Below are 16,941 nucleotides of genomic sequence, written 5' to 3' on the forward strand. Positions count from 1 at the left end.
GAAACCTTAAGAGAGCTATCTTTATCTGAGCCTTGGAAATGTATTTTGCCTGAAAACACTGAGGAGGTTTTGTTTGATATGTGCCAAATATTACTAATACTACTTCTTTCCTTTGAGTTTTGTCATGAAATGTGTTCTGGGGGCAAGAATAGTACTTGCTAAGTGATATGGTGCAATTCAGACTCATATTTGGTGGTCCATACAGCAGAGCTGTTTTTCTTCCTGAAAAGGAATACCTCTATTCACATGGTAGATATTCCTTTGCAAAGTGGAGTGGATACCTCCATTTTGTTCCCATAGCAACTCTGTCACCTGATTACAGGAGGGCAGCATGAAAGCAAGCCTTTCAGGCACAGAAGGATTCAATTCTACGTTATGCATGTAGGAGAGAATAGATGGCTTATTTTTTTATAGATCAGAAATGTCTAGTTATGAAGTCTTAGGATCCCTGTAGACTTCAGAAGTGGATTTGAGCCAGATTATTATTATTTATCGTATGGCACGTTCACATCGCAATTCAGTAGAATAAAAACACAAGAGATAAAATACAACATATGAAATATAAAATATAAAAATATAAGCATATGTATAGATTACAAATATAACTTTTACTTCATTTGTCACAGCCAGGAAATCAACGAAATCTCCATTATAGGCTCTGTTTTGGCACCCTGTCACTATATGTTGAATAGTTTGTTTTTCAGTCCCACAATCACAATTCGGTGATCTTATTTTGCCCCACATAAAGGGCATCTGCACATCTACCATGGCCCGTGCAAATTCTGTTCAATGTTGTCCATATCGCATGGGGCTAGTCAAATCCAGATGGTTTCTCTGAGATGCAGAGCAAGCTTCGACATTGTGGGGGGCAATTTTCTAGCCAGTACTGTTTCCACACATTGTGGGTGTTAAAGTCATCTTCTACAAGTGATTTAGCAGTTGAAATGGCTGGAAGTCATTGAGCCAGAAGTCCATCTTAACAAACTATGTCCCTCAGCAATTGACCAGATCTGTAATAATGTTGGCACCATCTAACTACTGAGATATTTAATTATAAATTGTATGCGTGTTACATCATAACTGAGTCCCATGCAAATCTTTAAATTGGGTAATTGATCTGTCATTTATAGTGAAACAAAATTATGAGCCATACTCTTTTTTCAAAGGTTGTTTCAGGGGCCTTGTCTGGCCCAAGATCTGTCGTTGGCTGTAGCCTATAGCATAAACTACTATCCTTGAAACCATAATGTAACCATTTAATAAAACGCAAATAGAATATATATAGAATATGTATATTCTAATCTACTTTCATCTTTTTCTGAACAAAATGAACAACTTGTACGGAGTGTACAAATAAAAAGGCCTACAGCGTTTGACATTGAAAAATTTTAATTTTTTATTTATTCTTAAATTTGTATGCTGCCAAGAGTTACCCATTGGGGAGAGATGGGCAGCATACAAATTTAAGAATAAATAAAAAATAAAATAAAATAGCATATCATCAAAATATGTTATCACTACAAAAATATATGCTAATGTGCCATTTTAAAAAGATAAGGAGCTTTATAGGAATTTGGATGGTGATCCTTATTTTTTTTAGAAGCAACCAATGATATTCATTAGATACACAAAGTTATACATCTTAGATTGAGGATCGGAAGGGTGAAGCTCTAACATATTTGGCAACTGTAAGTCAGGAACGAAACATAACGCATTTCGAAAGCCTGAGAATCACAGTGGGCGGAGCACTGATACAATGTTAAGAACTGGGTGCAGTTTGCATGTGTTTCCTGCCTCAAAATAGTGATAAATTATTATTATTATTAAGCAATAATGGTCACAGAATGCACTGAAGACTATAATGAAAAAGCTAGAGGCCACAAGTTGTTTACCCCTATTCTAGAAATAAGGTCCAATCCCAGAAACTGCACCTTAGTGCATCTGAAGTGGAAGAATTCATATGCAAAACTGGAAGGTAAAAATGAATGACCGCAGTTCAGGCAATCTTTTCTACCTCACACATTTCTGTTCTTTTCCAGGAGCCAATGGATGTGGTTGAATTATTTGGCCTGAAGGGAATCCAGCACACCCCCATCAGCATTAAAAATGCAAGAGTCTCTCAGGTGAGTGGCTCATTTCTTTCCTTGATTGCTGCTTCGATTGAACCATGAACTACATTAGAAATCCTAGTCTGTGTAGGTTGTCCTCAAGACTGATTTGTGGTGGATGAGCTCACGCACAAGCCTTGGCTCTGCACTGGCATTCTGGGCTTGAATTTATCAACCTAGCATGATTAGAAATGCATGGCATAGGCAGTTCTTCTTTGAGGCACAACTGAAGCCTGGAGATAAAGATGGTTGGGCTGAATGTTCTGAAAAGTAGCATTTCAGTAATGACTCATATCAATCATACCATATTGGTAATAATAAACAGGCTTTAAGAAATGCCCCCATTTTTACTCCTTCTTTTATCCCCATACAGCACTACAAAGCCAGTTTGACTGCAACATTCAACTTGCATCCGGTATGTTGGGTCAGCTCTTCTGTCTTTGCCAGTTTAGAGAGGACTATTCATTTGGGAAAATTCTGCTTTGGAATACGCCCTTCTATGTAACTAGTGAGAGTTATGTAACATTAATTAAAGGGATTATAGTAATAATTGCCTATTGTAAACCCTGAAGTTGCAGAGGCTCTTTTTGTTAAACTTAACAGACAATGGCAGATATGCACAGTGCAGTGCTTTTTAGAAATAAGGGTTTTGATGATTTATGTGGTACTGAAAGATGATGCATTGCTGGATTGTCAGCTTCCCAGAAATTCTTACACTGTTTGAGAATGTGTGTATAGTTGTTCTTTCCTTGATTGTTGCTTCCCTTCTGCAACACTTCTTGGGGTTCCCTTCTGTTCTGACTCTTTTGCAGGATGCTAAGTTTGCTGTGGTACTGGAAGAAGACTTAGATATTTCCATTGATTTCTTCAGGTATTAACTGAATTCACTTTCCACCTTGGTCCTATTCCATTTTGCCAACAAGAAATCGTGGCTAGGTCCTGATACCTCTTTTGTCAGTGTGGCTGACCAATTTTAGGTAAATGTCATTCATTGACAATGAAGATATAAATCCATTGCAAGAGAAATGCTGTAAGATGAGAGTTCCTCAATCAAGCCTATCAGAAGAAATTCTGAAGGGCAGGAAAGATAACTTGGGTCACATGTATGCAAGCTGTCTCAGAAAAGTCTTTACACTGAGGAGTAGACTAGCATTTTAATATAAAATGAGTCTGTAGACTTTTAGGCAAAATGCACATGTTTGAGGCTTGTTCAATATCCCATTTTCCAACTCTTATACCCAAAGTGAGGACATATTGAGCTCATGTAACTAATTCATATCATTGGCTTCACTAGTTCTTGCTTGACTTTGCTCCAAGCAGTCTCCTTTTCAGAAGAATGCCCCAATCTTAAGCAATTCACAGTATTGCTCTCATAAGTCTCAAATCAATGTTGGCTTATTCTTTAAAATTCTTCTCCATTCTCCTAGCTTCCTAAGCCAGTCTATCTATTTGCTGGAAGAAGATGACAGCTTATACTGCATCTCTGCCTGGAATGACCAGGTTAGTTGTTTGTTACCCTGGTCCTCCCTCTTATCACATTTCACCTCACCCCCCAAATTTGGATGAATAGAATAATAACAACTTTATTGTCATTCCACTATACACTATACACCAAGTGCATAATAAAATGAAATTCCATTGCAGTTGGCTCACAATTACAATCAGACATTAAAAGTACCATCAAGATACCATAATTACTATAAAATATGCATTCTATACACATTTGGCATTTACTTATTAAACATTCAAGAATCTGATAGCCTGGGGGACAAAGCTATTTCCCAATCTGGCTGTTCTGCATCGGATACAGTGGAACCTCTTCCCGGAAGGTAACAAAAAAAGGGCTGTATGATGAGCTGTATGTATAACAAAGAAAGGGCTGTATGATGAGTTTCTGTTGGAGAAGATTCCCTAAATCTTTCTCTTTTGGTAATTAGGGGTATGAACATACTGCTGAGGACCCTTCACTGCTGTATCGTGTAGAGACTATGCCAGGCCTGGGCTGGGTGCTAAGAAAGACTTTGTATAAGGATGAATTGGAGCCTAAGTGGCCAACACCAGAGAAGGTCAGTCTGTTCTCCCAGGTTGTCTTTCCTTATTGAATAAAACTTTGTGTTTCTTTTAGGTAGATGGCCAGTTCTACATTACTACCATCTGGTATTCATAATGAGTTAATGGTATCTTTTCTTGCATCATTGGGACCATGGGACCCTCTAACATACTCTTTCCCAACCTTTACAATCTCCAGATAAGTCAACTTCAACTCTCAGCATTTTTAGTAAAGGCCACGTTGGCTGAGAAATTCTAGAAGTTGAAATCCATATATCTGAAGTACAACCAGGTTCAGGAAAGCTGCTACAACAGTACAGTTGAAAATCTTCCTTAATTAGGAAATGTTATTATTGGAAAGGGCCTAAATTTGTCATGCTTGTATACATATATATAGCTTTAAGATTTAAGCAATCATGAATCATCCCCAAAATCATCCAGAATTGAACAGAAGGAGCCAGGAGGAAAAAATTCAAAAGTTGGTACATCAAGCTTTCAGTAGAACAGAACAAAATAATTTTATTAAAATTATTGACTTCACGATAATTATCAAAATGACCTGCTGCTTTAATAATAATCCATCTTGATATAATGTACCAGCCTCTTCTAATCTGATGTCTTCCAAATACATTGAACTCCATTTCTAATCATTTCCAACCAGTATGCTCAGAGGGAACAGATTTGGAGGACCTAAGTTGAGAAAGGCAGATTTAGTTTCTGCTTCATAAAAGGATCTCACATCGGCAAGCTTTGCTGTGCCTCTATCTACCAGTCTGGTTAGAAGTCATTTTGCTGATTGGGCTTGGCAAAGCATGAGAATGCTTAATGAAGATCTAACAATTAACATACTTAAATAACAGTTGGCCATGCATGTTTGCAAGCTACTGTATATTTTCTAACAACATCACATCATCCCTGGCTATTCGTGCAATCTGAATATCTCATCATACTGAGATCATGCAGGAGTTTTTAAAATGTGGGATGTACAAGAGCAACGAAAGCATTAGATGGGAGGGGGAAATGCATTTTTAAAGCACTTAGGTTTTACTCAAGTAATAAGCTCAGCGACTTGCCATTTTCTAGCTCTATAATGGCCAGACTATTTTTTAAAAAAATCAGGGACCATTATGCAACTAGTAAATACCTGAACGAATGTTACATAATTGCATTAGTCAGGGATTCTAAGAAAACCCAACTTCTAACACCAAAGAAAATAACTCAAATCAAAGACAACAGAGAGTCTTCCCGTTTTGTCCAGATCTTATGCTTGCATATGAAGTATGCATTAGAACAGAAATGTCTAAGCATTAGTGCCAGGATACCAGCCTCAGAACAGCCTTCGGTAATATTCCATTTTCAAAATTGGGAAAGAACTAATAAGAGTCTACATCTGAAACTCAGGGTAAGGTATCTTTTGCTTCAAGCTCCAAGGGGTTTTTAAGCAGTGCAGATGCTTTTGGTGACTGCAGCAAAGTGAGTGGCTCTCAGAGAAAAGCTTCTTCTCTGGATTGTATTTCGTGTGTTTTCTTCTCTCAGCTTTGGGACTGGGACATGTGGATGCGCATGCCGGAGCAGCGGAAAGGCCGCGAATGCCTCATCCCAGACGTATCGCGCTCGTATCACTTTGGCATTGTTGGCCTCAACATGAATGGCTACTTCCACGTGAGTGGCCCATCTTAACTTGAATGCAGAAACAGTAGCTCCTGTTCATACCCTTCTTTAGTCACAAAACTAGCCTGTATAAGTTTTGAGAGGTCTTAACTGGACAGGAAGTGCGGTTGGATTGTTCCGTTTTACATGCTTCCTTGCCCTTCAGATATTTGTCTTCTACCAATTTTAGCATAATTTTGGAAGGAGGAGAAGCTGGTCTTTTAACAGTCTATGCAGAGCTCCCATATTAGTATTCAAAGGCCATTATAAGTAAATGGAACTTCTCTGGATGGACAAAGTATACCCTTGAGCTCCATCTTCTGGGATTGAAGCAGAAGAACCCCAATTGCTTTTGAGCACTCAGAGGAAACTGAGTAACTGTTTTAGGGAATAGAGTACAGGACTAGATTAACTGTGACTTGAACCAAGAAAGCAATCAATATCTTCTTCAGTTGATTTATCCCCTAGTCCCAATGTTTGCAATTTGTCCTTCTAGTCAAGCATTAATAAGCAAAACCCAGCAATTTATTCACTAAGTACAGCTGTCCCCAATGATTGCCTTTAGGTAGGAAACAAATGAGATTGTTTAGCTGCAGTTGTTCTTCTTGAGACAATGATGTAAAATATTTCCCCTGCAGCTCTTTGTATGCAGCAGCAGCCATGGTTCTCTCTCTGCTAAACTTTAGGAGAAAGAAATGGAAGGTTAGGATAAATGATACTTCAAAACCCCTTTTTTTCCATTCATGTTTTTCTAGGAAGCCTATTTCAAAAAGCACAAGTTCAACACAGTCCCCAGTGTACAGCTTAAGAATGTGGAGAGGTAAGTTCAGTATGTAGAGAATATGGAGAACAAGCTGACATGGATGTCTTCTGACCCATGTACACAGCTTTCTTGTGTAGGCAATTCATCAACCTGAATGTAGTCATAGCACTTGAGGAGCATGAGCAAGTTGAGATGAACCCTACTATAATACTCTTGCTTGACAGGAGACTCTACTCAGGATGGAAATTAGATTCCCTTACCATTTTCAGACTGCAAGAATTTGGACTAGTGGAGGGACTGTTTACTTATGCCCAACCAAGATAAACTTGTAAAATATAATTCAGTGGTTGCAATTGGCAGATTCTGACTTGATTCAAACAAGTGTGCATCTAAATCAGTGTTTCTCAACCTTGGCAACTTTAGGATGAGTGGACTTTCAACTCCCAGAATTCTAAGTTGCTAAGGTCGAGAAATACTGATTTAAATGTTCCACACCAGTTCATGAGCATGAGGAACAACAGGAAGAAGGAATGGAGAAAAAAATAGAAGAGCAAAAATGTAGGAGCAGTGAGTTTGGTGCAACTGGTAAGTTTAGATCCTGGGCTTTATGGCCTGACGGGCCTCCAAGCGTATTATTTGCAGGGGGAAAACATTTTGTTGTGGAAAATGTCAGAATACAGTTTAAAAAAATTAAAAAGCACCTGAAATTGAATATCACAGTCAAGCAACAGACTTCTGACTATAAAATGCCTTTACAAAAAAAGAGTGGGGTGGAAGGTGATTTGGGGTTAACAGCATCTGCCTTAATAGCTCCAGCTTCTCCATCTTAGTCCAGATTCATACGTAGGTAGATTACTGTGCTTGTTTGCCTCTGCAGTCATTACCTGCCATTCCCTGGATTATTATTTGAGCCCTACACACACACACACACACCAGCCTTAGGTCTCTGTTCTTTGGTTCTGAAGATCAGGCCTAGCTGTACCACTAGGTACAAGTATTACTCACCCTCCCAACCAGCTAGGTACAGGTGATATTCTTGGAAGGGGCAGAAACAAATGATTCTGCATTTTCCTCTGTTTCTAAGGGTTTCTTGAGAATGGAAATAAAAATAGAGGCCTCTGGGCGACAAATCATACAGTAGAAATTCAGGAGCAAGAGGGCAACATGATTTCAGGCCCTGTTTTGAGGATTTGCAGGAGGTTAAGGATGGAAATAAGAGCAGTTCCCCCCCCCCCCACTTAAGATTCCCTTGCTTATTTTGGAGAGAAAGAGGTGTGGAGATGGGAGAAGAAATCAGCCATTTTGCCACCACGTTTTGGTGACACAGTCTTGGAGTATGCAAAGGAGTATTGCCCCTTCCTGCAATAGAGTATTAAGCAATTCAATTTCAGTTCTGACTTTTTATTTCTCTTTTCACTGTATAGTTTAAAGAAAGACGCATATGAAATCGAACTTCATCGTCTGCTCAGGTACCTTATGTGTTAAGAATTGGATCACTGAAACTGATAGAGAGTTGGATTTCTTATATGACATGATCTAGTGTGCAAAATGTTGGGACTGAAATTATGAAATGCTGGCAATCTCTCATCAAATGCTTGAAGGCTGAATCCAGAAGGACATAGTGGCCAATCTGGCAGTTAACATGTCTTTTAAAAATATTAGTTTTGAAATATTACCTCTCAGAACCAATGAATATTTCTTGGATTGCATGTTCCTGTTTTGTTTCTTTAATATGGCACTTGTTTTGTATTATGGCTCTTGGTATTTTTCTGTCCTTCACTTGCCCTCTCTAACTCTGTCTTATTTTCACCCTCCTCCTTCTTCTTCAGTGAGGCTGAAGTTCTGGATCACAGCAAGAATCCTTGTGAGGATTCCTTTGTCCCAGACACTGAAGGAAAAACCTATGTGATGTACATCAAGATGGAGCAGGAGGCAGATTTCACTACTTGGACTCAGCTTGCCAAGGTTTTTTTCTTTTAAAGATAGATAGATAGATAGATAGATAGATAGATAGATAGATAGATAGATAGATAGATAGAATATTAACAGATAGATATAAACTTAACAAATATAATCAGAAGCAAGAAAAAAATAGAAAAAGCAAACTAAATAAAGAAGTTTTAAAGAATTGTAAAATTGACAAAAATGTTGAAATGGCATTGATATAAATCTACATATTAAAATATATCAATTTGAAAGTTGAAATAAGTGTTAAAATAAATCAACCTAAGAGTCAGATTATTATACAGTGATTACCAGCTTTAACCAGTATGATTTGATTTATAAACTAATTAAAAAAAGGGCAATAACTTCTGTCTGACTTGGAAAATTTAATGAATTAGCAAATCATGAAAAAGAAAAAGCTAAATGTTACAACTTTATGTTAGGAGAAGGATGTAGTCCAAATCTGTTTGTAAGATTATAATCCAAAAAATAGTTTCCACATTCAGTTAAATTCTGTATCAGATGTGTTTTTTAAAAACAAAGTTGGCCTTGATATTGATGCACACACCCATAACTTAATTTGCCATTCTTCTACAGAAGGAATTATTTGTGCTTTCCATTAAGAAGTATAGAATATTCTAGTAGCTGTTGCCATGTACAAGTCTAACTCATTTTGTAGGAATATCTGGTTTAATAATATTTAGTAAAAAGATAACAGGCTGAAAAGAAAAATCCACCGTTAAAGTCTGTTTAATTTCCACCTCTTCTTCCTGCCTACTCTGTGACTGGGTTGCAGAGGAATTCCTGCTCATATTCAGGCTGTACCATATTGCAAACCATTGCTGAAAGCTGCTTAGAAGCACTCAGCTGGTTTAGATTCTGAAGCTTTACTCTCATTATTAATTTAGTCTTGCTGGCAAGTGCTTATAAATTGTTCTTTTAGTGCCTCCACATCTGGGACCTGGATGTCCGAGGGAATCACAAAGGACTATGGCGGCTGTTTCGGAAGAAGAACCACTTCTTGGTTGTAGGAGTCCCTGCCTCTCCATATTCGTAAGTCATCTTTGTGGGTCAAGTCAGACCTAACTGTTCCATAAAACTTTGCCTGTTCCCATCAGACTTGTATGGCCAGATTGCTTGGCTAGGCACCTTCTCTTTTGATGTTACACATGTGTTCTTAACAAAGTGTCAGATCATATGATTTTCTCCAAAGGGACTCATGGAGACATCCCCTGTGATGGGTAATTAACCTCTGCCCATTGCTGTGTCACTGCTGCAAATTGGTACTTATTTAATTCTTTAATAAAATGGATGTTGTGTAGAACTTACAAAAGAAGCTCTAATGGGATGTTGTTTTACAGCAGAAGTCCTCTGGGCCAAAGAAGCCCTTGGGTAAGCCTTGCATGTAGTTCACAGAGGCTTTCAAAAGTTGTACTTAAATTGAAATTTTTAATGTGACAGAAGGGAGAAACTGTTAAATTCACAACTAGACAGCAATCATATTAAAATAATAAATTTTAATTACATTTACATGTACATTGAATAAAATAAACTTTTGTCCAAGTCCCACCCATTACTTTTTGGAAAGCAATGCCCAGAATCTTGTTTAAAAGCCACATGTGGCCCTTGGGCCAACATAATTTGTGCACCCTTGCTTTTCAGTGAATCATAATTCTCCATGATAGTTCAGTGGACATAAGGATCTAGTGATACGAAGACATTTAAACCAGGAAGGAGAAAGCCATAGGGACTGCTGATTCTAAGAGTCATTTTGATGGGAATAACGGAGTCTAGGAAGAGCTCAGGAGCAAAAGGAAGGCATCTACTGGAAGCACACAGCTTATTCAGTAGTGGATGGATGAAAAGGTGTATTGTGTATCTTCATAGAGCAACTATGAACAGATAAGGGGAAGGGGCAAAAGCTGAAGGATGCTCTGCATTTTCTGCACACAAAATATTCCAGGTTCAGTCTCCGTCTAAAAGCACTAGATAATACTTTAGTTGGATACTATGGAGAACTGCTACAAATCAGACAATGCTAGGTTAGATGGATATATTTTAGTCCACTTTCCCCAACTTGTAGTTCCTATAACCTCAATCATTGACTGCTGGCTTAGAATTCTAAGGTTGGGTCTTGGTGCTTCTAGAAGGCACCAGAATAGAAAGGTCTGGAATACTTTGCCTCTCAAGACAGTTTTATATATTTTGTTACCTATCCTGTTGAATCTCTAGCTTTTTACCTCTTTTTCTGTGTTGGAAATTCCAGACCAATTTCATTTTTTCCTAGATTCAAAAAACCTCCTTCAGTGACCCCGATCTACATGGAGCCCCAAGCCAAGGATGAGGCAGCAGGAGCCATAGCAGCAGGAGCAGAGCAAACGTGAAGCAGAACATGGAGCGTTGACCATATTGCCTTCATAGCCTGCAGGAGAGGAGGGCAGAGGAAGACGTAGAGCTCTCTGGGATTGGTGTACTCTTTTCTCCAGAAGTCTTGAGAATTAGGACAAGCCAAAGGGGGCTCTCCCCATCCCCCATCCTGAGGCTGCTGCAGAGTGTGGACAAGTTGCCTTGGAAGAACACTAGCTGGCATCTTTAATATTTTTCTAAGCCGCTGAAACAATGCAGTTGTCTCATTTTTAATATTGATGCTTTACTAATTGTGGGCCATCATTTCCCCAAATTGGGGTTGGGCCTGTTTGAAAGGGATTGATTCCCTTTAGAAGCTCTTTCCACATTGTTACCTGAGGATACATAATTTTTTTTTTAATTTATTAGTTTGCTGCAATGGTCAGGCACCTTCTATAGGCTGTTTTCTTGCTTTATATTTCTGCTGGTTTTTGAAGTGAGTAATCATGATGGGAATCCTTCCTGGAAAGCATATGGGCCCATTCTTTAAACAGACATACCACAGCCTGACTCGTGACTTTATGGCCAGCGGTTCACATGCACACAAAGAAGAGTTTTGTGGCCTTGGCTTCGTGATCAAAGGATGCAAGCTGCAAAAGGACTGCATGTATTTACTGTGTACTGAATGTCCTGGTCACTCAGGCTCAGAATTCCCTTTTTCCTCTCCCATCCTTTCCTCCCGTTGGGCAGAGATGGCCATGCAAGATGGTCACTTTCAAAGCTATGGCCTCCAGGTTCCCAGTGGATCTGCCTGGATCCAGCTAAGGCAGTTGGTCTTGGTTGAAATACCTGAAAAGATACAGGTGACGTGGTTTGATTATTCCCATAAAATGCCTGCAGGAAGAGCCAAGCAGCAGTAAAGAAGAAAAGTGCCTTGAGCAAGCATGTGCTGGCCTGGGAAGCTTTAGTGTTTGCCAGCACATCAGGGTGCAGAAGTAGTGAATGAGTCAGACTAAATTTTTCTTCTGAGCGAGGCTGGTCTGTAGGCTCTAAACCCAAACTCAGAAGTAGCCAGCCATCACAGGGTCTTTCTGCCACTAATTAGGACCCACACATGCTCTCCCTCCTATGATATAACCTGAGTTCTCTCCTGTTCAATGTGAGATGCAGTTATTAAAGCATTTTGCCTCAAAGAAAAATCCAAAGGGGCTTGTACACTGTAAGGAACGTTTTGATACAAGTCCCAAGAGAGGGCAATTTGGGGCTCGAGATAGGTAACTAGAGGTGGAAGGGTGTAGGAAGAGAGAGGAAGCAGAAATTCAGGGATAAAGAGGGAACCATGGTTTCCTCTTGGATATCCTGTGCCTTATGGGGAAAAGGGAAGGTTTTTGGTCTAGAATGTAACTTTCAATATATTCACACCATAAATAGATTAAGAGAAAAGGAAATGAGCATTCCCCTCAAGGGAACAACTAGATTCTAGTTTGATGCCACCTTTCCTTCATTTTGCTAAGTACATTTTGTGTTTTCCTCTTTTTCCTCACTGTCCTCCAAACTTGTCAGATACCAGTATGAGTTAAAGAGCAAATACCTTTTTCTGTCCATGAGGCAGCTTGAAAACTTCTTGAGTTAATAGTATCTTGTTTTGATCAGTTGGCTGGTGCATGTTTTCTCCCTTGAAACTCAGGCTTCTACCCGTGCTTGAATGAGACCTTAAGTAGAACTGCTGACCTAATACTGTCCTATATATGAGTTGATGATATTTGCAGAGGTGACCCGTCTGCTGTGTCAATACAGTTTAAGTAGAAAAGTAGTGGATAGTTCATGTGAGGATTTCTGTCTACAAAAAATGTGGTCCTCTTGGTCCTGTCAGTCTTGAGTAAAGATGCTGTGCAGGAGGCGGTCTTCCTGTTGCAGGATGAGTGTGAGCCAGTGTGGGAGTACAGTAGTGCTGCTTTTGCTGTGCCCTGACTTCATTTCCTGCCCTGTAATGTGGAGGGGAAATGGCTTTTTCTAAAGAAATACAGAAGAGACATAACTTACTGAGATTCCTGACCATGATGTTGTGATGTGTGTTTTAAATATGCAAATGTGTACCACAAAAGTTTTTTTCTTCTGTGCAAATGCAGTCTTTCTCATGGTGTATGAAATAGCTCTCATTCTGAAGCACCTAGCACTTTGGCCACTTTGTGGGAACATGGTATAGAACTTCTTTTTTGGATTCTTGTAGTCTCCCAAAACCTGTGAGAATAGTAAGTAGCTGGTTCTCTTAATGGGGAGTAATTTCTAAATTTGAGGCTGAGAAGTCAACAGCTTGAATTTACACCTTTTAGAAATGTGCTGTGTTTTTGTCCTGTATTTATTTGGTCACTGGGACTTATGAAAACAACCCAGTTCCTTGATTTATATGGTGGTTCAACCCAAACAGCTGCGGGTAGGGATTCCACATCAGTAACAGAGATCCTAAAGGCTGTTTTTGGGGGCGGGAGGGAAAAGAGGTTAATAGATTTGTTAGCAAGCATATATTAATCAATACATGTCTCCCCCCCCCCCCCATTCCATTTGTAGAAGTAAATTTAATTTCAGTTTTAATATTAGGGTCTTCAAAACCCTTGATAGGAAAAAGATGGAGTAGGCCACATTTGGGGGAAGACAAATTCAGGAACAGGTTTCTGGCCAGTATTAATCCTTGAAGTGTTGTGTTCTCCCTGCTTCCAGCTCTGGTGTCCCTTATCCCCTAAATCCTTGATGGAGAAAAGCACATGCCACTTCCCTCTATTGCATTTTTATAGCAGAAAGGCCATTCCTGCAAACCTGCAAACCTTGCTCACTTTCACTGGAATGGTGGAAGCCCCGTACACTTCCAAGGGCCATCTCTTTCTAAACTGCATTTTTTGTATAGTGACATACAGTTATTTTCTTAAGAGAAAACCATATTGCTTTTAACAGGTCCAACTTTTGCTCTGTCTAGGTAAGTGTAGAACACCTGACGGTGTTTGAGAGTGATGACATTAGAAATGCCATGGAAACAAAATCTCATTCCAGGAAGGTTACTTTGATGCAAAATTTGTGAGAACTTTATTAAATGGTTTTGGTATATTTGGGAGGGGGTCAATAAAATTCTAGAGATGATGATCCTTCTCATCAAGAAGGCCAATTCAGCTTTGAAGGTAAAGGCAGAAGTCTAGAGCTCCCTAAAGGCCTTGCTTTTCATACATCAAAAGGCAGTTGGAGTAACTAGACCTAAAAGCTACTTGCACTAAAGAAAATTACTTGCCCCTATTGAATAATGTATAGCCAAGAAGAAATAATTGGCAGAAGAGAAAGAAATTGGCAGGAAGATCTTTATATTGATTTTCTTTTCCTTGCATCTAATTGTTAAAAAAAATCTTAGAATTGTTCTTTTTCTTACCAAAAATGCATCTTTGTAAAATTCCTTGAAGATGTTTACATTTGGTGCTTCTGTTATATCACCTTAAGGTTTGGAGGGGGAAAAGCAGTATTCATCTCCTTGATTAAAATGAGATTTTGTTCTTATCAAACTTAACAAATAAATCTAGGGGATCTGATATACCTGACTCCATTCTTTACAGACTATGCAGAAAATGGCAGGTTGAAGTTCACCTCCAACTGTTTCCTTGGGCTTATACACTCATTCTGGCTAGCCACTCTTAAAGATAGAATGCTGGGTGAAATCTATTCTATGTGAGTCTGTAAGGTAACAATTATTAGCTCCTTAAAACAGCTGGGGTGTCTGTGGAAAGAGTGAAATAACCAAATGGCTGTTCTTTTCAGACTTTGTTTAAATCTGAACTGTCTCAAAATGCCTAGCAGTTTCCAGACATGCCTAAAACAGTGGGATATATTCAGATATTGCTGGACTGGCTGTCATTTTGTATAAGATCTTGTTGCCTAAACTGCGCATCAGAATGCAAGTCCAGTCTTCCCTCATTCTGGATACTGTTATGCTTGGCTCCATATTTGCAACATCAAAACTGATATAATGCTCCTCCGAATAGATTCCATCTTGGCTAGACTTATTCTTGCTGCCTTTTTTCCTCCCCTGTTGCTGTTATTCTTCTCTCTCTCTCTTCCCCCTTTATTTCCTTTTTTTTTTTCCATTCAACTTAAGCAAAGAGTGATGTACCTTTGTGGCTTGAGTGGTCCTGGTTTGTGGGTAGGAATCTCTTCTTGCATGCAGTCAGGGAGGGAAGAGAGGTTGCGAGAAGTTGGGCTGGCTGGTTTTTGGAATCTAGTGTACCTGTGTTTTTCAAAAATAAAGATGGCAGAATTTGTTGCATCTCCTTTCTTTTACATCTCTATGCATGGTGATGTCTTTTCCTGCAAATAAAGCCTATCCTCCTTTAGTCGGTGTAGATTGTCATTTCATCCTGAGCAACTTTGACAAAAGTGTTGTCTTCCCTACTTATTTATCCTCTCAGGCGCTAATAATAAATCCTGTCCTGATTTACAGAAGCTTTCTGATGAATTGGTATCTGCAAACAGTACCTAGTCTAATCAGGTACATGATGGGCCTACCCATTTTGTTGCTATATATTTTCATCTTTCCACCTGGCCAAATATTTCACCTTGCTCTGTAGTGCCAAATAAGTCAACTATTATATAGAACCACTAGAGGTCTCCGGTTCTCCATAAGCTCCAAAAGAGCAAACTCTTTTTAAGCACTGAGGGATTTTTATCCCCTTGGGATAAGTGAGCTGAATTGAAGCAAAGACGGATCAGTCTGTAGAATCATAAGATGAATGATCTCATTCCCTGTCACTTCCTTCAGGTAAGAGACAACAAATAAAATGCTATGTGCCTGTTCAGATGAAGGGCAACCCCTAGAAGGGGGTGTGATGAACATAAATAACTGAAAAGGCTCCCTTTAGTGTTGCATAAATTTATGCCACTAAACTCCGCACATGCATTTACTATAGTAACTTGGAAACAGCATATTGTTCCATTCAACATCCTGTTACCCAATAAGACACATTGTTGGTCAGTGCAAGCTGTTTTAAGTGCAGATATCCTTTAAAATCTGAAAGGCAGAACCCTAGTTTGAACTGGCAGCATAGAGTTGCCAGCTCTGGGTGTTAGCAACCCGGAACAAAAAGTGTCATTAGCTGCTTTGCATGCCATTTGTTCATGAAAAGGAAAGTCAAATTCTGTCAAATAAAAATTTGAAGAGAAAAATGAATTTATTTACTGCAAGCATTAAGTGTTCTATAAAAACAACAGGAATGAACAGCATATGTCCATACATGCATTGATTCAACATATCTTCCAAGGTGGATGCTTTCTTACAGCATAGATTATTGACTGTCCTATAATATTTCATCTGTATTAAAATATATACATCCTTGTAATTCTATAAGGCAGCTCCAAAGCTGGCTTCCATCCCTCATAAAAACAATGACAGAAAACATTAGAAAACAAAGTTGTATTAAAATGGAATAAACATTTGATCTTCATGGGATTCTGAATATTTTAAATAACACTTCACTTTCTTGATGTAATATCAAGCAATTTTCTGGACTTTCCCACCATGATGGGTACAACAATCTAGCACAGTGTTTTTCTGGGAGCTGAAGTCCACACATCTTCAAGTGGCCAAGGCTGAGAAATGCTGATCTAGCAGATTATCTGTGCTGGCAGCAGGACATAATCTGGTTATTTAGCTGAGAAATGATGCAAACCCAGGTGCCTTTACATGCATTTCAAAGAAACAAATGTTCCCTTGACTGCACCTTCTTACAGGTTTTTGCTAGTCAGCTTGTTCAGTTGTAAGTCTGTGGGCCAAATACAGGTGAAACTCGAAAAATTAGAATATCGTGCAAATGTTCATCTATGTCAGTATGGCAACTCAAAAGGTGAAACCAATATATGAGATAGACGCATTACATGCAAAGCGAGATATGTCAAGCCTTACTTTGGTATAATTGTGATGATTATGGCGTACAGCTTATGAAAACCCCAAATTCACAATCTCAGAAAATTAGAATATTACATGACATCAATAACACAAGGATTGGAAATAGAACAATATCGGACCTCTGCAAAGTATAAGCATGCATATGT

At 38.9% G+C, this 16,941-nt stretch overlaps 1 protein-coding gene across 2 annotated transcripts in view; it reads left to right on the forward strand.

The window, feature by feature from the left end:
* POMGNT1 (protein O-linked mannose N-acetylglucosaminyltransferase 1 (beta 1,2-)) overlaps positions 1-14,978 on the forward strand; it is a 30,905-nt gene extending 15,927 nt beyond the window's left edge. For both annotated transcript variants that reach the window (XM_007435576.3, XM_088153283.1), the window contains exons 12-22: positions 2,040-2,123; positions 2,482-2,523; positions 2,921-2,979; positions 3,536-3,608; positions 4,046-4,174; positions 5,694-5,819; positions 6,563-6,627; positions 7,995-8,039; positions 8,400-8,535; positions 9,458-9,567; positions 10,802-14,978. In XM_007435576.3, coding sequence (XP_007435638.1) covers positions 2,040-2,123; positions 2,482-2,523; positions 2,921-2,979; positions 3,536-3,608; positions 4,046-4,174; positions 5,694-5,819; positions 6,563-6,627; positions 7,995-8,039; positions 8,400-8,535; positions 9,458-9,567; positions 10,802-10,898 — 966 coding nt within the window. In that variant the 3' untranslated portion in view covers positions 10,899-14,978. The remainder of the gene's footprint in view (positions 1-2,039; positions 2,124-2,481; positions 2,524-2,920; positions 2,980-3,535; positions 3,609-4,045; positions 4,175-5,693; positions 5,820-6,562; positions 6,628-7,994; positions 8,040-8,399; positions 8,536-9,457; positions 9,568-10,801) is intronic.
* Positions 14,979-16,941: the final 1,963 nt, after the last annotated feature.

Source organism: Python bivittatus, unplaced genomic scaffold, assembly GCF_059951505.1.
Source record: "Python bivittatus isolate LINGU-HERP-01145 unplaced genomic scaffold, Pbiv_v1 ctg000700_np1212, whole genome shotgun sequence".
Classification (NCBI taxonomy): domain Eukaryota; kingdom Metazoa; phylum Chordata; class Lepidosauria; order Squamata; family Pythonidae; genus Python; species Python bivittatus.